Source organism: Talpa occidentalis, unplaced genomic scaffold (genome assembly GCF_014898055.3).
Source record: "Talpa occidentalis isolate TD23 unplaced genomic scaffold, MPIMG_talOcc4v2.1 talOcc4.12, whole genome shotgun sequence".
Taxonomy (NCBI): Eukaryota; Metazoa; Chordata; class Mammalia; order Eulipotyphla; family Talpidae; genus Talpa; species Talpa occidentalis.
This window is the reverse complement of record NW_023601212.1, coordinates 85296172-85321375: the sequence shown is the minus strand read 5'-3', so window position 1 is coordinate 85321375 and position 25204 is coordinate 85296172. Positions and strand designations below refer to the sequence as shown.

Genomic DNA, 25204 nt, shown 5'->3' with positions numbered 1-25204 from the left:
CTGCAGCACGAGTTCGATCCCCAGCCAGGGAGCTGATCCACATGGCACAGCAGACCTGTCCTGTCTTGCCCGCTGCTCCCCTCAGCAGTGTATTTCAGTAGATCTGCCTGTTCTGCTCCCCACTCTGTCTCTGGTGAATCCTCTCCCCACCCCCACCTCCACCGGCGCCTCCGGGGCTTTCCGTAGCCCTACATCCCAGCTCTTTTATGCATAAATAAATAATAAAAATATTTAAAAAATAAATCTTATTCCTCTATCTGGCGAAGGGAAACCAAAATTATATCTTGCTCCAAAAATTGTGTGGATTCAATATATGTGAAAGCCCGTTACACTCTAGCGCTCTCCTTATTAACAGCAGCAGAGAAGAGGGAATCTTCTACCTACCCATCAAGGATGTCCCCTTGCATGGCTCGCAAATCCAGGCGTCGAGAAGAGCACGTGCTGCACTCCCAGCGCTTGCACCGAGAACGCGGCCGAAGCCCCGCCCCGCCCCGCCCGCCCCGCCCCGCCCCGCCCCGCCCCGCCCCGCCCCGCCCCGCCCCGCCCCGCCCCGCCCCGCCCCGCCCCGCCCCGCCCCGCCCCGCGGTGCACACTGTACCGGCAAACAGTGGACTTCCAAGCCTTTATTGAGCCAGGGGCGCTAGCCCCCTCAAGGGTGTTCATAACCAGTGGGCAAAGGGTTGACGTGGGGGTTGTGGAAAAGAGTGCGGTTGCCGTCCCCCCAGGAGTAGCGCTGCGGAGAGAGGGGGCCAGGGAGCCGTCAGCAACCCCTGCGCGGGGCCCCGCCCCCCTCCCGCCCGCGCCTGGCGCCCAGGCTCCCCTCGCGCCTCGGACCGCGTACCTTGGTGCGGATACGGAGGTGGTGGTAGGGGATGAACTCGGGGCGCCCGCGGTGACCCGCGTGGAGCCAGGAGTTGAGGGTGCAGAGAGCCACGCCTGGGAGCGCCAGCAAGTAGGTCAGGAAGCGCCAGGTGCCAGCTGCGAGCAGGGAGAGGCAGGTGTGAGAGATGAGGCAGGCACGGGGCAGGAGGGCGGTGGGGTGTCCCTGGGGCTATGGAAGGCCCCGGAGGCGGAGGTGAGGGGCAGTGTCAGAAAGCCACGGGGTCAGCCGTGGCCCCACTCACCTCCTGCCCCGCCGTGGTCTCCCTTGGCAGCGCTGGCAAAGCCCCGACTCAAGGATCTCAGCGGCAGAGCCATGGCGGCAAGAGGGGAACGGTGGCTCTGTCCTTCCTCTCTCCTTCGCACAGGCCTCTGTTCTCCACCCCTCTTGTAGGGCCAATCACCTGTTGAATCTCTAACACAGGCGGCTATTTTTAGGGGGTTTCTATATTTAAAATGAGGCCTGACTGGCATGAGGTCCTTCTGACAGCTATGGTAAGGGGACATTAAAAGACAACGTGCCATTCTTTTTATAGTTGCAGGGAGCTACTTTGCTCAACACTCTTCCCGTTAGCACGCAGGCTTCCCATGTAGCTGGAATTAAGTATCCTTTGGCATCTCTAATTTCTAATAATTTGTACCTTAAATGATGTTTATCAAGTTTAAGTCAAATAACATAGGAATGTGCCAGCTTAGGGTCTGGCCTGTGACAGTAGCTCAGTATGTGTATTCGTTGCAATTGTTTACAAAAAACAGAACTCACTGTTGACTAGTTTTGAAAAGATGAGCAACTGAGAATCTGAAGTCGCAGCGTCTTTGGTTTGCCAGAGCCAGCAATCTGCAGAGCCAGAAACAAACCATTCCGTGGCCTGTGAAACACCACCAGGGCTCACAGGTTGGACACCGGATGCCAAAACCTCTGCTGGATGGCCTAAGAGCGGCTGCTGTCCTGGGCTGCAGTCATCCTCCGCTGTCCTGGGCTGCAGTCATCCTCCTGTATGCACTGGCACCCGTCGTGAGTGCTTCCTGAGCTGATCCTGGTTCTAGCTTTATGTGCCTCTTCATAGGCGTGCAGAGCCAGCTCTGCCGTTTTTGTACCCACCGTTTCATAATTTCTCACTTTTAATTAAGAGCATAATTGGGCTACTGCCAAAGCTTCTTATGTCTCAGAGTTTTTTCTTTGCTTTAGGCAGAGAGAACAAATTTGTCAGTTAAGTAAATCCCAGTGGGTTGCATCCAGCCCCTTTTCAGACATACCTCAGTTGTGGGTGGTGAAGGGTAGGGAAGAACAACTCCCCACGTTCTCTTGTGCCTCTTTCCTGGGACACTACATACCATGACTATATTTTCCAAAATAAAGATCAATCCAACATGTGAGCTACTAAAAAATATTTCGTTTATGGAAGACCTAGGACAGAATATTTGAAATTGAAATTGTCCCAGAATGACATAGGGCAGGGGGTGGCTTCAATGGATGGTGAAGGGAGTTGAAGATCAGACAAAATGGGGATGGAGCCCACCAGCAGGCCAATGATAGTAACATGATAGGTTCAAAAGGGCGGCTATTAGCTCCATTTGCCCTTGGAAGCATCTAGAAACTTGTTATAGTGAATATGCACTGTTTTGTGTTGTCCCACAAACACAAAACAATATACCCATGTCTCCTCCTCCTGATTCTGGGTTTTCTTTGTGAAATCACCCCCATCTCCTCTTACTTTCAGTTCACAGTCAAGGTGGAGTTGACACCTCCTTCCCATGCCAATAAGTCACAGGGTCCAGGACTAGCCAATCAGGGCATTCCATTCTCCTGGCCATGCTGATTGATTTAGGAGGAGCATAAGTCCACAAGTATCCTTTGGGAACTTCTTTCTTGGGCCTTTAAGACAATAGTATTTCAACTGGACATGGAATTGCTAGAGTCTGAGAATACAACCTTAGATTGAAGCCAATATTCAAGCCATTTTGCAGAGCAGACCTGAAATATGGGAAGATCTAGCCTTGTTAGTATTATTTGAACTCCAGGTCAAGATGTGCTAGAATTGATCTAGTTCTAGAAAGATTTGTACTCTTAGATTTTTTCATTTACATGAAATTAAAAAGTTTGAGATGGGATTTAAGTCTTCCTTAATTGCTAAATGTTTTCTTTGAAAAAGCATATCTATAAAGCTTTATCAGTGAATTTCTGACTTCTGTTCCCTTTACTGTGGTCCATGTTTTATTAAAACATTTTTGCCTTCTCTTGTAGATAGATACAAATGTCTTTAGTAAACATTCTGTGGGGTGTGTATGAATGAGACCTAATGGGACTAGTACTCATTAAAAAGGAGATAGTCAAATGAATTACACTTTGAGATACAGTCCAACCTACCAAAGGTGAAGGGATAAACAAATTGTGAGACACTCATAAAAAAGCATATGGCTCAGCATCATAAAGGAACAACTATTTTTTCATGCAACGAATAGATGTACCTCAAAATTATGTTAGCCCAGAGAGGCCAGACACAAAAGAATACATACTGTATGATTCCATTTATATGAAATTCTATAGTAGGCAACTTATTTTAGTGGCAGAGAGCAGATGGATAGTTGCCTAGGACTGAGTGGGGGAGGGAATGGCTGGATGCAAAGGGTCATGAAAGAACTTTGAGGGGTGATGGAAACACACCCCTCTATCTTGATTGTGATGGTGTTTACCTTAGTGTACATATCACGTTAGTGTTGGTTGTCACACTGTTGTATATATTTATCAAAAATTACTTGATGGCACACTTAAGATGGATGCATTTTATTATGTGTAACTTCAATAATGCTATCAGCAGATATGTTAAGCTTTTTCTGAGATGTAGAGTGGGCAGGAGTATCAGTGCTGATGGGCCCATTCTTTTTAGATTATAAAATTATAATTTTTAGATTAAAAATTACAACTGTAACTGAAGCACGAAATTTAAATAACTAGCACCTATAGAGTACTTACTATATGCCAGATGCTGATCTAAGTTTCTACACACTGATGGAACCTCATAACAACTCTCTAAGGTAGGGACTATTCCCCCATTTTACAGATGAAGAAATAGAGGCAGTGAAAGGACTTAACCTTGCCAAAGTCATCCACCACGTTAAGTGGCAGAGCCAGAATCCAACCAGTCTAGCTTAAGAGAGCTTCTAATCTCTGTGCTACAAGCCTTTCATTAAGACAACATTGAAAAAACAAAAACAAAAAACCCTTCCATCTACAACTCCACCTCCTCTAAGAAAAATATGAGCCAGACCCCTGCCACCAGCCACGTATGCTGGAATCCCCATGCCCCCAAGACCCAGATGTCCAGGGTCCGGGCGTCCTGATCCAGGTTCGGCCTGGGGGAGCTCAGTTTCCCGCCCACCCTGCTGGGTTCGCATGTCCCCCAAAATTGCTTCCGCCTCTACCTCGGAGAGGAAACGATCAGAGCGGTGCTGCCTGCCACAAAGGGCGGCAGAGGATGCCACATTCCAATCCAGAACTAGAATGTAAGGGGAAATGGCTAGGGGTTGACATTTCCTCAAACCAGAGGCGTTAGGGTCCGCGAGGCATAGTCACCAAGGTCACGGACGACGCCAGCTCCCGGGTTTCCCCCCCCCCCCCCCCCCCCCCCCGCCCACCCCGGCCCCGGCCCCGGCCCCGGCCCCGGCCCCGGCCCCGGCCCCGGCCCCGGCCAGAGCCGCGGGTCTGCGCGTGCGCCGGCGCCGGCCCGCCCCTCCTCCTCACCTGGGATTGCGAGCCACGGATGACGCGAGCTGGCGGCACGACCGCGCCCCCTAGCGGCCGGAGGTAGCTGGAAGACGCTCGAACTGGGAGGCTTTGGAGGGTAAGCAAGCAACATCTGGTTGAAGAGGTACTTGGGTCGCTGAGAGGGCATTAGAGTGAAGCAAGTGAAGCCCTCACCTCCGACACTGAAGTGAAGGGGGCGCCCAAAATACTTACTAATAGAGATAAACATTTTAATGCAAAGTTTCAAAAAATAAAAATTAATGCCCAAAATCCATGGTGAACAAAACATCAGTTTTAAGTAGAGGAAGAAGTGAAGGGGGTTCCAACCTTACTCTTTCAGGGGCTCGACTCACAACGTTCTAATCATGGCCCTGATTTCAACTAACCTTTATGTACAAAAAAACAGGTGTGTGGCAAGGCCTGTCGTTTGCTAAGAGACGCTGAGGCCCAGAGGCCACCTGTAAGCTGCAGGGACAGGACTACGAATGTGCCAGGCTCAGGCCTCCAGCTCAGCCCCTGACCTGTGCTCTGTGGCATCTGTTGGTGGGGAACATGACAAGAACCCTTTCTCCATCACCGACCCCCCAGCCTGGGGACAAGTGGTCTCTGTTAGATGCCATCTCCATGAAGACAGGCTCCACGTGAGGAGCTTTCTCCAGTGCCAGCATTGTGCATTCTGTGTTGTTTCTGGTCCTGAGTCCCTCCCCTTTAGCACACCAAGCTACCCTGAGCTCATTTCTGTAACCTGGGGAGGGGGAGCTAGCATGTGAGCTGGCATGACCCTTGTTGCATGACACCCCCTGCGAAAAGCACGAGACGTGAGACTGCAGCCCACTCCCTTGAGGCAGGTGTTCCATGGAAGTGATCCCACAGAAGAGTCACAGCCTTGGGAGAGGGTCATCATCTTCCCACTGTACAGAGGAAGGAAATGAAGCGCAGAAGAGGTACAGCCGTGCAGGGTCATACAGTTAAGAAGAGACAAGTCTGGACACTCCTGCCAGACGCTGAGAAGGGTTACTTTGCATTCCTTCCTTGCAACCCCAGTCTGCATGGGTACAGGTTTAGAAGCAGCAATCCTGAGAAGAGGAAAACTAGGGGCAGGGGGAAGATGCAGGGGATAATGGTGGAAGGACAGTCCCTTAGGGGTGGGATTTAGGCCTCCCTCAAGCTCAAAAAGGCTGCAGTCTGCGCTTGTCTGAGGAACAGGCAGCTATGGGGAGGAAAGAGAAGGGCCTCACAGCTTAGACTCTGCTATGGACACAGACTATGCAGTGCCATGGAAGCCTCCCTCAGGTGCCCATGTACCCTAATTTCTACCAACAGAAATACACTGGTTTGGGGAGTCATCCCCAAGGACATCAAAAGGACCACGTTCAATCCCGGATATCCAGGCACAAGTGAACATTCATCACTTTTTCCCTATTGAGGGAGCAAAGAAAGAGTTTGGGAGATCTGTGAGAAAGGGGGATAAAAAAGGGGAAGGGGGCCTCCCTGGTAGAGGAAGAAGTGAAGGGGGTTCCAACCTTACTCTTTCAGGGGCTCGACTCACAATGTTCTAATCATGGCCCTGATTTCAACAAACCTTCATGTACAAAAAAAAAAAAACAGGTGTGTGGCAAGGCCTGTCGTTTGCTAAGAGACGCTGAGGCCCAGAGGCCACCTGTAAGCTGCAGGAACAGGACTACGAATGTGCCAGGCTCAGGCCTCCAGCTCAGACCCTGACCTGTGCTCTGTGGCATCTGTTGGTGGGGAACATGACAAGAACCCCACAAGGGATTAGGACCCAACCTATGGAGCTGTCCAGCACGAGTTTGATCCCCAGCCAGGGAGCTAGCCACATGGCGCGGCAGACCTCTCCTGACTTGCCTGCTGCTCCCCTCAGCAGTGTATTTCAGTAGATCGGCCTGTTCTGTTCCCCACTCTGTCTCTGGTAAATCCTCCCCCCCACCCGCCACAACTCTGGCCTGTACCCCAGTTCTTGTATGTATAAATAAATAAATCTTTTTAAAAAGGGGGGGGAGGGGGCAGATGACAAACTCTTTTTTCCCTACCCCCCTGAACACCCTCTGAACTCAACAGATCTCCCAGTCCTCTGCATTGCCTCTGGGCCACACCAGCCTAGCTTCAACCTGTAAAGACAGTTCTCATGTAGGGAGAAGCCCTTCAAAGGGGTCATACCCTCAGAGTTCAAATTCTCTGGTTCTTAGGCCAGAATACAGCTTGGCTTTGTTCTAATAGTGCATCCCCTCTGGAAGATTGGACCCCCGCTCCCCCACCCCGCACTAACAGGGGTATTCCTTGCCTCTGGTCCCATTCCTCCAGGGTGAGGCAGTTGTTGCTCTAGGGATGATTAAGCCCCTCACTCCCTAGGCCTGTGAAGGAATCTGGTCAGCAGTTGTCAAAGATGTTTTACATCTGGGAGCAGCTGGGTCTGTGCTGGACAGCTCCTGCCATCCAAATACTCCCTCTAGTTGGCCTGGGGCCTCAAAGAACAGGAAGAAAAGGCAACAATTCCAATTCTACTACCCAAGCCCCCCAACCTGGAGCTCCCTGACCCAGTTCAGAAAGTCTGGAACGGGATGTGAGGACCCTCCCAAATGCTATCGTCAGGCCATGAATCACAGTCCTAAAGGAGCAGAAAGGAGGGGTGTTTAGAGGTGCTGGACCCTGGAGCTCCTTGAAGACTAGACCAAAGTCAGAGCTGAAGTGTGGGCTGAAACTGTGGCCAGAGCTATTGGCAGATCTGAACTGACTATAAAATCCTTGCTGTAGTTAGGGCATTTATAGGGTTTCTCGACCATGTGCAAGCATTGGTGTTTGAGTTTGGGGTTGAGATAGAAACTTTCACCACATTCTGGACAAGCGGATACATTGGTGCTCAGTGAACTGGGGGCGCTCACTAAAGCCACGACCACAACCAGAACACTTGAAGGGTCATTCTCCATGGTGGGTGCACTAGTGCCATAGATACGAAGCAATCAATCCACACTTCGGGCACTCGAATTATTTGAGGATTGCAGAACAGTTGGTCCTGGCAGGAGCTTCTTCCTCCCCAGAGTCAGAGCCTCACCCCCATAAGTACTGCTGGCACAGCAGCACTTCCCGGGCAGCTGGCTCCGCAGGCCACACTAGGAAGGGCCGCTCATGCGAAATAACTGCAATGCAGGGCAGACGTCAGGATTCCCTGGGATCTTGATGTCCAGTTTCCCAGTTTCTCTGCCCGTCCGAGCTCTTCCTGGCCACTTCCGGCGCTGCCGCCTCCATTTCGAGTGAAGAGTACCCGGGTTCCTTTATCAGCCACTCAGCTCACAAGCAGTCAGAGAGGGAGACACTGGGGAGCAGGAGGCCAGCACCGGAAACGGATAAATTCACTCGCCCACGCCGCCCGCCGACGAGGGGGCGGAGCCGGGGCCCGCCTACAATGGGGCGGCAGGTCGCGACAAGTTTAACCCTGTCATGCACCTGGCCGAGCGAGAGCTCTCCATCTGCGGCCGCTGTCAGGAGCCTGACACCTGTGGTCTCACTAGAGATTCTGAGTCCATCAGCGTGGATTTGGGTGCCCCGGCCTCCGGTGGGAAAGGTGGCGGAGTAGTCAAGTCACCCGGAGGAGCACGGTACTGAGATTCCACGGTGGGATGTCTGGGTTCTCCAGGGGCACCCGCCCCCTCCGAGTCCCCCGGGAGAGTCCCCCACGCATCCGAAACCAGGAGCGCTGAGTTTAGTGCAGACTACATATCCCAGGATGCACCGCTCGCGCCTCCAGGGCTCGCCCACGATTAGATAACCTCTGTTCCCGACGTGCCTTCCGAGGCCGTGCAAGGGTACCGGATCGGATGGAGAACTACAACATCCGACGTGCACAATAGCTGCAGCCGAGGCGCTATTTAAAAAGCGTCAGAGAGGCGGGGCCTGCCACGCCCCTCTCTTCCAGTTCCGCTCCCCTGGATGAGCGGCGAGGAGTGGGGTGGAGCCTTAGGCCTGGGCCAAGATGGCGGCTGCGAAGCCAACCCCCACGGACTCGCTCTCGTTCTGCCTCGCGCAGCTCACGGCGGCGGCCGGGGAGGGTCTTGGTGGGGGAAAGGACACAGCTACCAACGAGACATCCTTGGGCCGTGTGCTCTTAGCCCTCCGTACGCGCCACATCAAGGCAGCAGGGGGAATCGAGCGCTTCCGGGCACGCGGCGGGCTCCGCCCCCTTCTCGCTCTGCTACGGCGAGCCGCTGCAGCGGGCCCCGCCCCCTTCCAGGCTGGCCCCGGCTCCGCCCCCTCGTCGGCGGAGCCAGCGGCTTCTGATGGCTCCGCCCCCTCGCCGGGCCCCGCCCCCTCCGCCGCGGCGTCTTCGCCGCCAGCGCGCCTGCGCAAGACGCTGGACTTGGCTCTCAGCATCCTAGCCAACTGCTGTACTGAAGGGGCGTGCCGGGCTGAAGTGCGCAGACTCGGAGGCATTCTTCCTTTGGGTAAGTGCTCCGCCCTCAGTTCCTAGAAGGATTCCACCCGCACCTCCTCTCGTCGGGCCCTGGGCGGAGTCTTGAGTTCTTTGTGCTGTGGGCTGCAAGAACTCGCTTTAGGACGGCGCAGAGCCCCCACCTCTCAAGCCGATGCCCCGAGTCCTTCCCTCTCGACTAGTGTATACCCCAACCCTTCCAGATAGAGCATGACGGTCATTGCCTGGCTCCTGCTTGTGGAGCACCCCGCCTCTGTCCTGGTGGAAGTCAGAGTGTTATTTTGAAGATTCTTAACCTCCTTTTGTGATGTTTACGGCAGACATTCAGTGCCGGCTGAGTGAGCGACTCTGACACCCTGACACCCCGTTTGATGAGCTGGCGGTCAGAGGATGTGCTCGTTTGGGAAATGGACTCTGCAGTCAGCTAGACCCCTCCAAAGCTAGGATTCCTTGTTGTAAAATGGGCTAGTAACTATACTTCGTAAAATTGGAATAGGGAGAAAGTGAAAAATAAATATAGAGCGCAGATACCCTAAGCATGGACTGGGTAATTTGAGTTATTAAAAACTAGCACAGCAAGAATAAATTCTAACGAAAGATGGCAAGCTTTTCTGTTCACTAAATTGGCGCCTCCTGGTGGCAACGGTGTGAACACAGTTTACTCCTCGTTGCCTGACTGACAGCTATGAAATTATGCCAGTTTTGGTGAAATCTTAGGTTTTTTGATAAAATGAAACAGTGTATTTTTCAGTTGCACATATTTTTAAAATGCATCTGGATCGTAGCATGTTTGAAGAGAGGTTTGGTACATTAATAAATCTTCAATAGATTATAAATTTTGTTATTTTTATTGTATAACCCTCATTCACTCACTATTTTGCATTTTAAATATTTCCTGAATCTGTCCACTTCTATCCTTTCCAACATCGCGTGCCTAGAGACTGGTGCCATGTGCTGGACTGTGCTGGTAGCTTTGTTCTAGCTGTTGTCCTTTCTTGCCTGGACTAGTGCAGCAGCCTCCTTGCTACTGCCCTTGCATTACTCATCTCCCTTGTAATCCATTCTTCCCACGGCTTCCAGATTGTATCACATCACTCCCATTCTTAAAACTCCAAGTAACGCCCAGTACCCTCCTTGTCCTGATCCTTTGGCCTGGCATCGAAGCCCCTCATGAAGCCATAACACAGATACTGTGTCTCAGCTATTGGTCTTTACAAAAGCTGCTTCCAAACCTGAAATGCCCTGTAACACCCCATCCACCTGCCTTCTAGCAAAACCTTCCTACCTGTTTAGCCTTCCAGACTCATCAAGTGTTAGCCTTTCCTGAGGCCTTTCCAGACTCTCGGAGGCCACATTCATAAGGTGATTAATGAAAGAGACAAAGAGAGACAGAACCCTCAAGAGGCCATACTCTCTTGCAGTGACTATTCTTCAGTGCGTGAAGACAGACAGCATCCAGAACCGAGCGGCTCGTGCTCTGGGGAACTTAGCCATGGAACCTGAGAGCTGTGGGGATATCCACTCTGCTGGTGAGAAGTCTATGAGGGTGGAGTTAGCTAAGGCTTGCAGTGGCAGAGAGGCTGGGGTGTCTGTCCTTCCTCACCCTCTGTCTTCCTTCTCTAGGTGCTGTTCCTCTTCTCCTTGAGAGCCTGACAGCCAGCCAGGACTCAGACTGCCTGCAGAGTGTGGTCCGTGCCCTCCGCAACCTGGCGGACTCACCCCAGCACCGCCTGGCCCTGTCACAGCAAGGAGCGGTGCGCCCGCTGGCCGAGCTTCTGGCTGCTGCTCCAGACTCTGCACTGACCTTGGCCCTAGTCCGTGCTCTCCTGGAGCTGAGTCGAGGCTGCTCTCGGGCCTGTGCTGAGCAGCTGAGTCTGGGTGGGGGACTTGGCCCACTGGTCAACCTGGCCTCCCACCCCAAAAGGGCAGTACGTGAGGCAACCATCCTGATCCTTGCCAACCTTTGTGCCCAGGGCCTGGTACGGCCCGCACTAGGCAATGCTGGTGGTGTGGAGGTGCTATTAGGTGAGCTCCAGAGGCGCCGCGGCCCCAATGGGACCAGCCCTGCCTCTCAGCAGCCCCTGGTGCGCGCTGTGTGCCTGCTGTGCCGGGAGGCTATCAACCGGGCCCGACTTCGGGATGCTGGTGGTTTGGAGCTGCTGATGGGCCTACTGAGAGACCCTCGTGCCAACTCCTGGCATCCTCGTGTCGTGGCTGCCCTCGTGGGCTTCCTCTATGATACTGGGGCCCTAGGCCGGCTACAGGCTCTGGGACTTGTACCTCTCTTGGCTGGGCAGCTGTGTGGTGAAGCAGGTGATGAAGAAGAAGAGGGAAGAGAAGCTGCCTCCTGGGACTTTCCTGAGGAGCGGACCCCCGAGCGGGCAAAAGCTGGAAGTTTCCGAAGCCTGAGGTGAGTTCCCCTTACCTCACCATGGGTTGGAGGTTTGTGTCAACTGTGCTTTCCTCACTAACTTCGACCTAGTACTGTGTCAGTAAGGCTTTTTTTGAATCTGACTCCTGATTCCTTGTTCTTCCCAGATGTGACCACTTTCCAGTCCCCATTAAACACCTCCTCTCCCTTTTTTTTTTAAAGATTTATTTTAATTTATACAAGAGCTGGGGTACAGGCCAGAGGCGCGGGAGGGTGAGAGGATTCACCAGAAACAGAGCGGAGAGCAGAACAGGCAGACGGACCGAAAGCACTGCTGAGGGGAGCAGCGGGCGAGACAGGAGAGGTCTGCCACGCCATGTGGGAATCTCCCTGGCCGGCTGGGAATTGAACCGGTGCTGCGGAGGCTGCGGACAGCTTCACAGCACTGCGCTCAACCCGCTGCACCTGGGAGGCCCACCTCCTCTCCCTTGTGTCTGCCTTTGACCTTGGCTTCACCCCAGGACCTCTGAACTTTGAAGCCCAGGCAGTTTCATTGGTTGGCAGTGTATGCAGTGGCCAGTTAATAATGGCATCTGTTCTGGAGTCTCAGTTCTTACTCTGCTACCACCGCCTACAGGTTGTGTCATCATGGGAAGTTAATTAGTTTCTCTGACCCTCTGATTCCTTGTGTGTAAGATGGAGGCTAATAATACACTCATCCCCCATGGAGTTGTTGTAAAGATTAAATAAATGAAGGTACTTTGCACCTTACTTGGTACTCAGCAGTGCGCAGGAAATGGCAGCCTCCTTGTGAGCTCTGACTTGCCTCCTAGCACTCTCCCGGGTGCCCACAGCCCCGTCACACATTGGTCTTGCTCGTTTTTGAGCAAATCAGGTAAGTTCCATCTGGTTGCCTCCTCCCGTGTGCGCTGACGAGCCCGTCTCTTGTCAGCGGAGGCTGCCATCACCATCGCAGGGAAAAGTCAGCTCTCCCTTCCCTTTGACATTTCTCCGTATGTCTCACTTCACACACACCCACATACTATGGGAGTTCCTTCTTTGTGGCCTGTTTTTCCTCACTAGAAAGCAAACCCTAGCAGTGTGTAAACGCTAGGAGGACAGGAACTTGTGTTTTGTTCATTGCACCTAAAATAGAACTTGGCACATAATAGGCATCAGTAATTGCTCAATGAGTTGTGGTTTTTTCCTACTTCTCTTTTTCCCCTTTTACCTCTCAGGCCCACCCCTTCGCTTTACCTCCTTTTTTGACATGACCACTGCCTGAACTTGCCCCCTTACCTCGGCTCTCGATCAGTCTCTGTCTCCCCTCTGCAGGTCGTGGCTCATCTCCGAGGGCTATGCCGCAGGCCCGGGTGACATCTCTCCTGACTGGTCCCCAGAACGCTGTCCGCCACCAGAGCCAGCTGAACCAACCAGCCCTTCCCCGGGCTCAACCTCACTGCGCACGCCTCGTGCTCTGCGCACACCAGGCCGCAGTCCTGGCACCCCTGAGGAGCCTTGGGGCCGGGAGGGGCCAGCGCTGTTGCTGCTGTCGCGCTTCTCCCAGGCTCCCGACCCTAGTGGGGCACTGGTGACTGGCCCAGCCCTGTGCGGCCTGCTGGCCTATGTAACAGGAGCACCAGGTCCGCCAAACCCCCGTGCACTGCGCATCCTGACACGCCTCACCTGCAACCCTGCCTGCCTCGAGGCCTTTGTTCGCAGCTACGGCGCTGCACTCCTGCGAGCCTGGCTGGTACTTGGTGTCTCCCCAGATGATTGGCCAGCGCCCCGGGCCCGGCCCACTCGCCGCAGCCAGCACCGGGAACTGGGTGTGTCCCTACGCCTCTTGAGACCCCATCCTCCAGCTGTGCCCTCCCTGGGCACAGAATCTGGCCTGCCTGCCCACTGCCCTCCCAGCCCACCACCCAAACAGACGGGAGACACCTTTGTGCTCTACCATGCCAGTGTGCAAAGTGCTACCGCACCCTTTGCCCAGCCTTTGGGGCCCACGTACCCTGACACCAGTCTTGGCTCTAACAACTTAGAATCATGCCTGCTCAGTTTACACTTGGGTCTGCCAGGGCGTGATTACTTCCCCACTGGGCACACTGACTAAGCCCCTACCACTTCCATCACCAGGGACTGCCCTGTCTTCTGCACCCTGACAGCTGACTCTTTCAGTCCTTGAGCGGCCCACTCCCTGATCAGCCCACTCTGTTCTTGCCCTTATTCTCCACTTCCTAATGCCCAGATCTCACCCCTCCAGGACTTGTAATCATGCCCCTCTCACGTGTCAATTTCTTGCCCTGAGCTTTTACCCTTCTCCCTTCAAGGGCCCAGAAGTCTGTCTTACCCCTCCCATCCCAATCTTGAACACCAGCTCCCACCCTGACCAGCTCTGCCCATCCCTACAGGTGAGATGCTGCTACAGAACCTGACTGTGCAGGCCGAGTCGCCCTTTGGAGTGGGTGCCCTCACTCACCTGTTGCTCTCTGGAAGCCCTGAGGACCGTGTAGCCTGCGCACTGACTCTGCCCTTCATCTGTCGGTGAGGGGGAGACACGGGTACCTGGCGGGGTTCGGGGAGCAAGGTTGCTATTCCTTAGTCCCACCCATTTCCACCTTCTGAAAGATTCTCTTTCCCCCCAAAGGAAGCCCTCTCTGTGGCGCCGACTACTTCTGGACCAGGGTGGCCTCCGTCTCCTCCTGGCGGCACTAACTCGGCCAGTCCCGCATCCACTCTTCCTCTTTTTTGCTGCAGACTCCCTTTCCTGCCTCCAAGGCCTGGTGTCTCCCACTGTGAGCCCAGCCCTCCCCCCTGCCATCCCCTGTGAACTGGACCCGGCCTCCCCTTGCCTCTATGAACCTCTGCTGGGCCCAGCTCCCATCCCAGCCCCTGACCTGCACTTCCTGCTGGACTCGGGCCTGCGGCTCCCTGCCCAGCGAGCTGCCTCAGCTACTGCCTCCCCCTTCTTCCGTGCCCTGCTGGCTGGCAGCTTCGCTGAAGCTCAGATGGACCTGGTGCCACTTCGAGGCCTGTCAGCCAGCGCAGCCTGGCCTGTCCTGCATCACTTACATGGCTGCCGGGGCTGCGGGGCTGCCCTGGGGCCTGTCCCCCCACCAGGCCAGCCCCTGCTGGGCTCCGATGCTGAGGAAGCACTAGAAGCTGCTGGCCGTTTCCTGCTGCCTGGTTTGGAGGAGGAGCTGGAGGAGGCAGTGGGCCGTGTCCACCTGGGACCCCAGGGGGACCCCGAGTCAGTGGGTGAAGTATTCCGCCTGGGCCGGCCCCGGCTAAACACCCACTGTGCCCGCTGGACACTGGGGCCAGGGCAGTGCCCACGGAAGCGGGCCTCGGCCCTAGTAGGGCTTGTGGAGGTAGCAGGCAAGGAGGCAGGACCCCTGACTGATGCTTTGCTGGCTGTGGTGATGGGAGCTGAACTGGGGGGCAGGGGTCCCAGCCTAGACTGTTGATGATCCCTGGGAGGGGACTGACGGGTGAGTTGGTTACGAAGGAAGCCTGCCTCAGAGTGGCACAAGAGGAAGCTGGGCAGATGGAGTCACCATCGAGGACTGATGAGAGGATGGAGCTGGACCCCAAATGAGAAACCCAGACCAGGAGTGAGAAACCCAGACAGAGTCTGGGCATGGAGTCCATGAGATGGAGACCAGCCCAGCACCCCAGGCACCTGGCCTGGCCGCGTCTTCTGGAGATTAATTAAATCTTTGGACTTCGATACCCTATTGTGTGGTGTCTCTGCTTTTTTTTCTGTGGGACCTCCCCCCACTCTACGTGTCAAGCAGGGTCTTGTCCAGCTCTCTGTCTCGATATAGGCCACCCTTGTCAGGCAGGAATTTAATAAGTCATTAGGAGGTGGTGCCGGAGCCCTGGGATTGGGTAGAGTTCCCAGGTTTCTCTCCCTAGGATGTGGTTTCGGGCCCCAAGGGAAGTCTGCTTCCTGCTCACTTGACTTCATCGCTCAGACAACCACTCAGCTGGACACTTTGGTCCTTGGTCAGGACTGAGAGGGCTGGACTGAGGCAATGCTGTGAGGGTAGGGGTGTATGTCCACAGCATGGGCATTACTCCTCGCCTGTCTTGAATCTTTAGTCTCTGGGTCTACTTTCATCTTTTGGGTCAAGTGTCTTCCTGCTGTTTGCCTGAGAGAAGGGGCCCTGGAGTCTGTGAGACCCTGTGTTAGTCATGCTCTGAGAAAAACAAGGCCCTTGGACTGGCATTCAGGTGGAGAAGGACTCATGTTGCTTTGGTCTCCAAAGCAGGGTCTCCACTAGCTCCCCTGAGCCTGACTTTGAAGAAAGACCTGGGCTGGGCCTTCCACTTAGCAGCTGGGGACCTGAGGTTGAAACTTGCTGTCTCTGTGCCTCCCTGAGAGTCCAGGTCATTAGAAACACCCAAAGAACTTTAAATAAATACTGGTGCCTAGACCCTTTCTGATCAAATTGGACTGAGGAGAGGTTGTCCTGAGCATCAGCTCCCCAAGTTGTTCTGATTTACTGCTGGGTTGAGACCATGTTCATGTCTGGACTCAGATCCAGGCTGAGGCCCACGGCTGGCGGCTGCAGCATTATCGTGTCTACACCCATCTCTGGAGAATCTGAGTATCTCCTTTGCACCTTGATTTCTCAGGGTCTCAGTCCAGGGAAAGCCTCTTCTTCCTTTATGACTGGAGTCTGTTGCTTTCTTCTCTGTGTCACCAATATCTTGGGGAGGGCTCTTTTGGAAGAAGTCCAGGTCTCCTTAGTGTTGGCGAAGGGCTTTGTCCTCAAGGCTGGTTGGGGCTGGCTGGCCCAGGAGTGCAAGGGGCTTGGGCTGGGTGGGGCTCATTCCACTTTATCCTTATGTCTGTTTCCAAGTCCTGGAAACAGGGTCTGTGGGAAGGTTCCTTGTGTCTGTCTGTCTCTGTCTCTGAGAGATCTCTTTTGTGTCTGCATGATGTGCCTCTTGGATCTCTGTCCCTTGTCTGTCAGTCTCCACTAAGGGGGGGTTTCTGAACCTGGGGTCTGACTGAACCTGGGGTCTGAGTGAACCTTGGAACATGACTCCTGGCCCCAATCCAAAAATTCTGTCTGGAGCAATTCTCTTTGGGATCAGCCTCCTGGGAGGGAGGCTCTGCCTAGCACTTAGAGTGCTGGCTCTGGAAGGTGTCTGCGTGGGGGCTTCAGACTGTCTAAGAATCTCACTGGGCAGAAAGGATCCCGAGCTGGGTCCGGACAGCCACTTTTCCGACTCTGGCTCCGCCGCCTGGGGCTCCCTGCAGCGGAGGCCAAGGCTGGGGTGTGGCCACCTCCGCGGCAGGCGGGCGGGCGGGCGGGCGGGCCGGGCCTGGGTGGGCAGGGGCCCTCCCTCCTTTACACGCCCCCACCCCGGGTTCTCCCGTTCTTTGCACCCCCCACCCCACCCCCAAGCCCCATCTCAGCGGGTCCCGGCTTCCTTACATGGTCACGGCCGGGGCTCCAACTCCCGGACGTCCCCCCGCCCCCCGCCCCCACCGGACACGGCCCCCGCCCTGCTCGCCCCGCGGTCCGCTCGCGCCCCGCCATGGAGGACCTGGGTGAGTGGGGTCCCGTTGTCCCCAGCCCCTCGCCGCTGCCTGGATGCTCTGCTCCATCCTGGCGGCCCCTCGCGCTCCCCTCGTGCCCGGGTTCCTGCCTCCTGTCTTCTCGCTTCTGGGCTGAGCCCGCGCCTCCTTGCCGACTCCACGTCCCCCTTCCTGCCGCTCCCTTCCTGTCTTTCCCCGGCCGGCCTCTCCCTCCCTTCTTCCCTCGCCCTGCTCCTCCATCTCTGGCTGCGGAGGGATGGGCAGGGAGGCACTGCGCCTGGGCACCTGGGCTTGGGGACTCTGGCAAGGGAGGGGTTAAAGGGGCCTCGGGTCTAGGGCCTGGGAAAGTGGACGGGAGGGGGAATGTAGCATCAAGTTCTGGAGAACTCGACCTGCTCCAGCGTTTGGAGAAGGAAAGAGTTAAGGGCCCTGAAGTAAGGTAGGGGTCAGGCCTTTGGGGCAGAAAGGGAATACTAAATAAGGAGTGCCAGGATGCCAGGGAGGGGTGAAGGGCTCCACCACGGTGCTCGGTGCTCGGAGAAGAAGAATAAAGGATCGGGGACTTCCAGGCTCTGGAAGGGAACGAGTTCAAAGGATTTGGATCTAGAAGTGGTGGGTGTCTTGGGGCAGGAAGGAGAACCCAGACGTCTCCTCCTCTCTGTCTGTTGTGACTGGGGGCTGGAAGGCTGTGTCCTCCCTGGGAGAGAGGGGGTTCCAGTACCTGGCACTAGGGGGTGCTGCTCAGTAGGGGTAACGGGCGCTGGCCTGGAGGTTGGCCAGGGCTGCTGGGTGGGGTCTGTTTAGAAGGGAGGTGGAGGGGCATTAATGGGTGTGGCAAAACGAGCGTCCAATCAGAAAGCTGGGTGCCAGGCACTAGGCCAATTGAGCAATTTGGGGTGGAGCCAAAGTTGGCTGGAGTAAAGAGCCAATTTTGACTGCATCAGTGAGGATGGGGAGAATAAAAGATATCAGTGGCTGGGTTTGTGCAGGACTCCCAGGATGAGTCATTTAAGATGTTCTTTTTTTTTTTTTTTAAGATTTATTTATTTATTTATACAAGCACGGGGTACAGTCAGAAGCGCGGGAGGGTGAGAGAATTCACCAGAGCCAGAGCGGGGAGCAGAGCAGGCAGAGGGACCGAAGCACACTGCTGAGGGGAGCAGCGGGTGGCAGGAGAGGTCTGCGCGCCATGTGGGACCCTCCTCGGTGGCCGGGGAGCAGCCGGGGATCGAACCGGCGCCGCAGAGGCCGCGGGCTGCTTCGCAACCCAGCGCTCAACTGCTGCGCCATCCGGGAGGCCCTCATTTAAGATGTTCTGGCCGTAAATATTCCTTGCTGCTCTTCCACTTCGCCTTGTCTGGCCTCGTGTTTCCTTCTGATCCTTGACCCCTTCATGCCAGCTTCTGTCCTCAAATACTACCCACTTGGAATCCATATCCTCTGACCTCTATGGTCCTGTCTCTGCCCTAACCTTGACCTCTTAACTTCTCACCCTGATGGCCTCTCCCTACAGATGCCTTGCTCTCTGATCTGGAGACCACCACTTCACACATGCCAAGACCAGGGGCTTCAAAAGAGCGGCCCTCAGAGCCCCTCACATCTCCCCTGACCTATGGCCATCAGCCACAGGTGAGATCAGGTGCTGGGGACCGGGGGCAACCACTAGGGCTAGGCTTGGCAGGACCAGACTGGGGTAAAGACCAGGGCTGTCCCCCCACATGCGTCCTTCTCTCTGTAGACAGGGCCGGGGGAGTCTTCAGGAAGCTCTGGGGACAAAGACCATCTGTACAGGTGAGGTGCCTGGGGCCGGGGTGGGGGGACAGAGAAGCCAGCTGAGGCTGAGGTGGGAGGCTTGGATTCCCGCCCCTGAACCCAGGCTCCCACCCTGTTTCCCAGCACGGTATGCAAGCCTCGGTCCCCGAAGCCGGCAGCCCCGGCTGCCCCTCCGTTCTCCTCCTCCAGCGGTGTCTTGGGCACAGGGCTCTGTGAGCTAGACCGGTTACTCCAGGAACTTAATGCTACTCAGTTCAACATCACAGGTATCAGGGCTACCCTGACAGACCTTAATGGGCTGGGGGCAGGGCTGGGAAGGACAGAGACTTCCCAGAATAGCAACTGAAGAGATACAAACTGTAAGTGGGAGGGTGGGCAGAGCATGGCCTCATGCCCAGAGCCCTTCTCTCTTCTCTGCAGATGAAATAATGTCTCAGTTCCCATCTAGCAAAGATGCTGCGGGGCAGCAGAAAGAGGACCAAGCTGAGGACAAGAAAAGGCCCAGCCTGTGAGTTTGGCATAGTTGGCAGGGCTGGAAGAGGGGTGACCAGTCCCAGAGGCGAGTTACTCTGAGCGGCTCTGAGCTGATACTCCTTGTGCTCTTTCCAGCCCTCCCAGCCCATCCCCTGTTCTCCCAAAGCCTTCGGCTACCTCAGCCACCCTAGAGCTGGATAGACTGATGGCCTCACTCTCTGACTTCCGAGTCCAGAACCATGTGAGTTAAGCGGGGAAGGGTGGGGGAGGGATGGTATCAATGTGTGACTCCCAAACCATTCTAGCCCCTTCTACTTCTGCACCTTGCTGACTCGACTCTCGTGTCATCCCTACTGCAGCTTCCGGCCTCTGGGCCAACCCAGCCACCAGTGCCGAGCTCTGTGAATGAAAACTCCCCATCCCCGCCAGATCAGACCAGCAAGGGCAGCCTGGACACCATGCTGGGGCTGCTGCAATCCGACCTCAGCCGCCGTGGCGTTCCCACTCAGGCCAAGGGCCTTTGTGGCTCCTGCAACAAATCCATTGCTGGCCAAGTAGGTAGAATCCTGCAAATGGGGAGTTAGAGACCCACAGACCCTTCTTTACTGAGACCCAGACTATGTGCTGTTGCCTTTTAATAAATCATCCAGGAAATTGGCATTACTGTTATTTATATTATGCAGGCGAGGAAACTTTGAAGCTCTGAGTCACCCTGCAAGTGAGTGGCAGGAAAAGAGTTCTAACCCAGTTACCCTTTATTGCCATACTACTGTGCAAGCACTGTGCTGCTCCTTCATAAAACCACATCTCATTTAATCTTCACAAAAGCCTCATGTGCCCCACCCACCATCTTTCAGGCACTCAGAGTCTGTTTTTCCTCCAGCAGAAGATTCTGGTCTGGGAGCTGTGGCTCTTGACTTATTGACTGGGCAGATGTTATGACAACAGCTGTGTCCACTGGTTGACCTAACTCCCCTTGCTAGATCAAGTGTCCTGCTCCCAACCCAGAATTTCCAATCTTAGCAAAACAGGGTGGCATTATGACTCTCATGGGCCCTGGGGACTCTCGCCTGCATTGGTCCCATCCTCCGTTAGAAAAATACATTAAAATTATATTTTACAACTGTGGGTATAAAGATGAGTATATCAGTATTAAATCATTTTCGTTTAGCTCATTTTTTCCTTCTGATTTTAAAAGATATTCCATCTTCGTGACTCCTAACAATATTGCGGGCCCCAGGCTGGAAGACCCGGGTCCGTTCTCCACCACTTACAGACTGACTGACTTGAATGTTAAATTCTGCATCCTGATCTCTCGGAGATAAAGACTTGAAAACTTCAGCTCACCTGGGTACGTGGCCACCTGGAGACACTCTGACCTTGGCCTCACCTCAACTCACAGGTGGTGACTGCGCTGGGCCGAGCTTGGCACCCAGAGCACTTCGTTTGTGGCGGCTGCTCCACAGCCCTGGGAGGCAGCAGCTTCTTTGAGAAGGATGGAGCCCCCTTCTGCCCGGAGTGCTACTTTGAGCGCTTCTCCCCACGATGTGGCCTCTGCAATCAACCCATCAGACACGTGAGCCCATGCACCCCACTTCTGCGTCACCCAAGGCGCCTGTGGGTTGGACCTCATCCACTCGCTGCCCCCCCATCCCCACCCCAACTCAGCCCCTTGGCCTCTTCCATGGCCTTTGGGATTCTGCCCTCTCTCTTTTGAGTCTCCATAGCAAGTTCCTTGCTATATCTCCTGCTCCTCAAACTCACTTCCACCCAGCACCTAGGTGCCCAGCGGGAAAGGGGGTGGGGTTGGGATGGAGGACCACACTGAGCATTCCTCTCCATCCTGCAGAAGATGGTTACAGCTTTGGGCACCCACTGGCACCCGGAGCATTTCTGCTGCGTCAGCTGCGGGGAGCCCTTCGGAGATGAGGGTGAGAGCTTGGGGGTCCACTTGACATCCTGCCCAGCCCCTTTAGACCTTTGACTCGGCCCCCTAGGTTCTCAGACGTTCTCCCACTCTGGGATCTCTTCTGTCTCCCCCTCCCGCCCCTCCCCAGGCCCAGACCTCGGCCCTCCATCCCTCCCGTAGTCCCGGATCTCGTGGCCCACGCGGCTCCGCGCCCTTTAAGCCCCCCTCTCTTCCCGCCTAGGCTTCCACGAGCGCGAGGGGCGCCCCTACTGCCGCCGGGACTTCCTGCAGCTGTTCGCCCCGCGCTGCCAGGGCTGCCAAGGCCCCATCCTGGACAACTACATCTCGGCGCTCAGCGCGCTCTGGCACCCAGACTGCTTCGTGTGCAGGGTGCGCCGCGGGGGCGGGGGCGGGGGGGCGGAGGGACCGGTCGGTCCGGCGGGGCGAGGCTGGGCGGGCGGGGTGGGGGGGTGTCGAGGCGCGGGGACGCGGACGGGGCGGCGATCCGGGGCCGCGCGCGCCTGGGGCCGAGGCTCGGCGCCTGGGCGTCGCGGTGGGTACTCGGCGACAGGCAGGCCGGGGCCGGGGGGCTCGGCGGCCGGCCGTCCTTACGCGGCCCCGCTTCCGCAGGAATGTTTCGCGCCCTTCTCCGGAGGCAGCTTTTTCGAGCACGAGGGCCGCCCGCTGTGCGAGAACCACTTCCACGCGCGGCGCGGCTCGCTGTGCGCCACGTGCGGCCTCCCGGTGACCGGCCGCTGCGTGTCGGCGCTCGGCCGCCGCTTCCACCCCGACCACTTCACCTGCACCTTCTGCCTGCGCCCGCTCACCAAGGGCTCCTTCCAGGAGCGCGCCGGCAAGCCCTACTGCCAGCCCTGCTTCCTCAAGCTCTTCGGGTGACCGCGCCCCCCGGAGACCCCGGCCCCGGGGCGCCGCTTCGCGACGGAGCCCGCCCCCCGCCCGGGCGTTCGCCCCCACCCCCGCCCCGCCCCCGCCCAGTGGGGCCCCCCTCCGGCGGGCCCGCCCCCGCGGTACTGCCCGTCCTCCGAGGTCAAGTGCAGAAGAGGCGGGTCTGCCCCAAGCCACACAGCCCGCAGGGGCGCGCCCCGGCGCCTCCCGCGGCAGCGCTTCCCGCGTTCCCTCGCGGGCCCCCCTGGCCGGAGGAGGCACTCGCGATCCCCAGTGCGCAGAGGCCAGGCCGGGGTGCCCTGCTCCCCACTCCCTCACTGTCCAGTGCACTTTTTTCTACCTGCATAAATACACGTTCTCCCTCTCGCCGGAGTGGTGCGCGCTAGGGACAGCCTCGCCCGCCCCGCCCCCAGGCTGGCGGGGTCCCGGCCCTCCCCGGGGCGCCGCGGGGACCTGCTGCGTCAGCCACGCGGTTTGTTTTTCACATCAGAAGAGCCTGAGGGCGGCAACCTGCAGGGGCTGTGTAGATAGTGGTGGAGCCAGAACCCGAGCTCGAGCTGGGCCCCAGCAAACCTCCCTGCGCCATTGCCCCGTTCTTCGGCTCCCTCGATTCCTAAACATTTAATCTGAATTTGCCTCATCTCTACCCGCACCACTTTGTCTTGTTTTCAAATTCCCTCCCCTTCTCCGAAGGACCCCCAAGAGTAGGGGCACCATCGTGAAGTGCCAGTTCATACGAATGCTAAATTGTTAAATATCTAAAACCATTTTATCTAAAGTTACTAAAGGACCTCCCTGGTGGCGCAAGGGGTTGAACGCAGCGCTGTGAAGCTGTCCGCAGCCTCTGCAGCACGAGTTCGATCCTCGGCCAGGGAGCAATCCACATGGCGCTGCAGACCTCTCCAGACTCGCCGCTGCTCCCTTCAGCAGTGTACTTCGGTCTATCTGCCTGTCTCTGGTGAATCCTCACACCTCTGGCCTGTACCCCAGTACTTGTAATCATAAATAAATAAATCTTTTTTAAAAAAATAAAATAAAAATAAAATTACTAAACTCTCAGGTTAACTTCTACTCCTTATGGTAAGGAAACTTAACTTTCAGATCTACTTTTTGCTCCTGCCCTTACTAACTTGATAACAAAAATTGGGCAATCTAATAATCTTGTTATTCTTACTTATACTCTCAGGTTTAGTGAACTAAAAAAAATCTTATCCTATGAACCTTACTAAGTCGTCAACAGATAAATGTACTTGTAAGTCCTTATCACACTGGGTAATTCTTAAGTTTTTTCCAATACTCACAGAGGTTAAAATTGTGGTCTTTAGTCCTAGGTCTTCAACCTAATACTGCCCCCACAGAGGGGCAGCAGTTCTGCCCACCTGTGGCTACGCAGGTGCTTCTTTTCACCAACTCTCTCCCTCTGCAGGGCAGCAGCCTTCCTGCCTGCCCGTGACCTGTACCATGCTGGGGCTTCTCTCCACTGACCTCCCTCAGCAGAGGCAGCTCTCCTCAAGGCCACCCGCCTGCGACCATGCAGGCCTCTCTCAGCAAATCTTCCCCTTTCTGGGCAGTTCTTTCTGCCTGCTTGTGTCTATGCAAGTGTCTTTTACTCTTCTGTCCCTTTTCTAATAAACCTGCTCTTTCAAATATAACTAACGTCTCTGTCTCATGGAGAAACTTGCCTGGGAAACTTGCCGCGTGCTGTTAAAAGGGGAGCTCTGGTGACACCTTTCCCAGAGTGAACCTAAGGACCCCGCACTGACTCCAAAAACGACATCGTCACCCACCCTTTGGATTTGGGTACTAAGGCACAGCTTCCCTTTTACTGGTATAGACTAATAACATCTCCCCTAGACAGAGGATGACATTTGGTGTGGTCAGAGCACTGACTGGGGAAAGAATCTGGAGTGTAGAATCCAGGAGGCTTCTAAGAGACTGGGGGGTGGTCAAGGAAGGCTTCCTGGAGGAGGTGACACAAGCTAAGCCCCAGCAAAGAAGCGTGAAACCAGAAGTTTTAGGTGTGAAAAAGTTCAGGCTCCACCTGAGTCCCCAAGCCACAGGGACCTTTGTGAGCCCAGACTCTTCATCTTGGATCGTGCAGTTCTCTAGAGAGGGGCTTTCACTGGTGGATCCAGACTATCAGAGTCCATGGGGCTGGAAATGATGGATCCTCCCAGCTCAAGGAGGACCTAGCAGCCAAGAAAAGCATATAATACGTGGGCAAGAGACAAATGTGGGTGTGCTCTCCCCTTGCCTGAAGCAGATCCCCAGATCCTTTCCTCTGAGGCTCCTCTCCCTAGGTCTTCCCAAGATCTTCTTCCATGCAGCCTTCCCAGGGGTGCTGTCTGTCTCCTGACTTGTAATCCCCTCCCTGTCGTGAGGATGCTCACATTTGCCATCTCTAGTCACAATTCTTTCATTCTCCAAGTGTTTTTGAACACTTACTGTGCAAGGGAACCAAGAGACCACAGGGAACCAAGTGGACTTGCTGGTTGTCTTCTCAGAGCTGAGGTCTAGTAGGGAGACAGATGACAGACAAGTACACAAGTGACAAGTGTGATGGATGATGGGGTGATCCTGACTACTTGTAAAGTTGACCATTTCACTTGTTCCCACCCACAGTAGCCCCTTAGTCCCTTTGTAACTCTTGTCACTATTGCAAGTAGATGTTTATTTTTTCTTGTTTGTGTCTGTTTCTGAAACTGGAATGGAAGCTCCTGAAAGCTTGCTTGTTAGACAGCATGCTTGTTTTGCTGGCCATGGCTCTCTAGTGTAGCATGTGGTAGGTGCTCAATAAATACTTGTTAATAAAGGAAGAAAGGAGGGCCTCCCTGGTGGCACAAGGCTTTTTAAAGTCAGCGCTATCAAGCTATCACTGGCCACTGCAGCACGAGTTTGATCCCGGCCAGCCAGGGAGCTACCCACATGGCGCAGTAGACATCTCCTGACTCACCCGCCACTCCCCTCAGCAGTGTGTTTCAGTAGATTCACCTGTTCTGCTCCCCACTGTCTCTGGTGAATCCTCTCACCCCCCTCACCTCTGGCTTACACCCCAGTTCTTGTATGCATAAATATATAAATATTTAAAAACACACAAACAAATAAAGAGGAAAGGAAGGGAAGGGAGGGGAAGGGAAGGAGGAAAG

General features: G+C 55.3%; 3 protein-coding genes across 5 annotated transcripts; 2 read left to right on the top strand and 1 right to left on the bottom strand.

Annotated features, from left to right (window-relative positions):
- Window positions 1–615: 615 nt before the first annotated feature.
- Window positions 616–4679, bottom strand: LOC119240168 (cytochrome c oxidase subunit 6A2, mitochondrial). 2 transcript variants are annotated; one of them, XM_037504534.2, is made up of 5 exons: window positions 4622–4679; window positions 4303–4376; window positions 1125–1294; window positions 842–978; window positions 616–733 (listed from the first exon to the last, which is right to left on the bottom strand). In XM_037504534.2, the coding sequence occupies exons 2-5, from the start codon at window positions 4362–4364 to the stop codon at window positions 650–652; spliced, it is 453 nt and encodes a 150-aa protein (XP_037360431.1). In that variant the 5' UTR covers window positions 4365–4376; window positions 4622–4679; the 3' UTR covers window positions 616–649. The 2 variants fall into 2 exon arrangements, with proteins under 2 accessions (XP_037360431.1, XP_037360430.1); XM_037504533.1 differs by lacking the exons at window positions 4303–4376; window positions 4622–4679 and having other exon boundaries at window positions 1125–1400.
- A 3887-nt stretch (window positions 4680–8566) lies between these two features.
- On the top strand, window positions 8567–15172 carry ARMC5 (armadillo repeat containing 5). Its single transcript, XM_037507170.1, has 6 exons — window positions 8567–9081; window positions 10490–10597; window positions 10692–11478; window positions 12775–13268; window positions 13854–13986; window positions 14090–15172. Exons 1-6 carry the CDS (start codon window positions 8613–8615, stop codon window positions 14907–14909), a joined length of 2811 nt encoding a protein of 936 aa, XP_037363067.1. The 5' UTR covers window positions 8567–8612; the 3' UTR covers window positions 14910–15172.
- A 1777-nt stretch (window positions 15173–16949) lies between these two features.
- TGFB1I1 (transforming growth factor beta 1 induced transcript 1) lies at window positions 16950–22085 on the top strand. 2 transcript variants are annotated; one of them, XM_037507167.2, is made up of 11 exons: window positions 16950–17008; window positions 18510–18625; window positions 18735–18787; window positions 18893–19035; window positions 19190–19277; window positions 19379–19484; window positions 19603–19797; window positions 20646–20819; window positions 21093–21174; window positions 21394–21542; window positions 21783–22085. In XM_037507167.2, the coding sequence occupies exons 1-11, from the start codon at window positions 16996–16998 to the stop codon at window positions 22047–22049; spliced, it is 1386 nt and encodes a 461-aa protein (XP_037363064.1). In that variant the 5' UTR covers window positions 16950–16995; the 3' UTR covers window positions 22050–22085. The 2 variants fall into 2 exon arrangements, with proteins under 2 accessions (XP_037363064.1, XP_037363065.1); XM_037507168.2 differs by lacking the exon at window positions 16950–17008 and adding an exon at window positions 17563–17608.
- The last annotated feature ends 3119 nt before the right edge of the window (window positions 22086–25204 follow it).

What these genes read in the sequence shown, in the direction of transcription:
- LOC119240168 (XM_037504533.1), bottom strand. Translation starts at nt 1,386, where the DNA reads ATGTCCCCTTACCATAGCTGTCAGAAGGACCTCATGCCAGTCAGGCCT. An exon ending in AGACCACGGCGGGGCAGGAG is followed by an intron (nt 979 to 1,124) that starts GTGAGTGGGGCC and finishes CCCTGCTCGCAG; the next exon opens with CTGGCACCTGGCGCTTCCTG. An exon ending in ACCTCCGTATCCGCACCAAG is followed by an intron (nt 734 to 841) that starts GTACGCGGTCCG and finishes CTCTCTCCGCAG; the next exon opens with CGCTACTCCTGGGGGGACGG.
- ARMC5 (XM_037507170.1), top strand. Translation starts at nt 8,613, where the DNA reads ATGGCGGCTGCGAAGCCAACCCCCACGGACTCGCTCTCGTTCTGCCTC. An exon ending in TGGGGATATCCACTCTGCTG is followed by an intron (nt 10,598 to 10,691) that starts GTGAGAAGTCTA and finishes TTCCTTCTCTAG; the next exon opens with GTGCTGTTCCTCTTCTCCTT. An exon ending in ACTCTGCCCTTCATCTGTCG is followed by an intron (nt 13,987 to 14,089) that starts GTGAGGGGGAGA and finishes TTCCCCCCAAAG; the next exon opens with GAAGCCCTCTCTGTGGCGCC.
- TGFB1I1 (XM_037507167.2), top strand. An exon ending in CCTATGGCCATCAGCCACAG is followed by an intron (nt 18,626 to 18,734) that starts GTGAGATCAGGT and finishes TTCTCTCTGTAG; the next exon opens with ACAGGGCCGGGGGAGTCTTC. An exon ending in ACAAATCCATTGCTGGCCAA is followed by an intron (nt 19,798 to 20,645) that starts GTAGGTAGAATC and finishes CTCAACTCACAG; the next exon opens with GTGGTGACTGCGCTGGGCCG.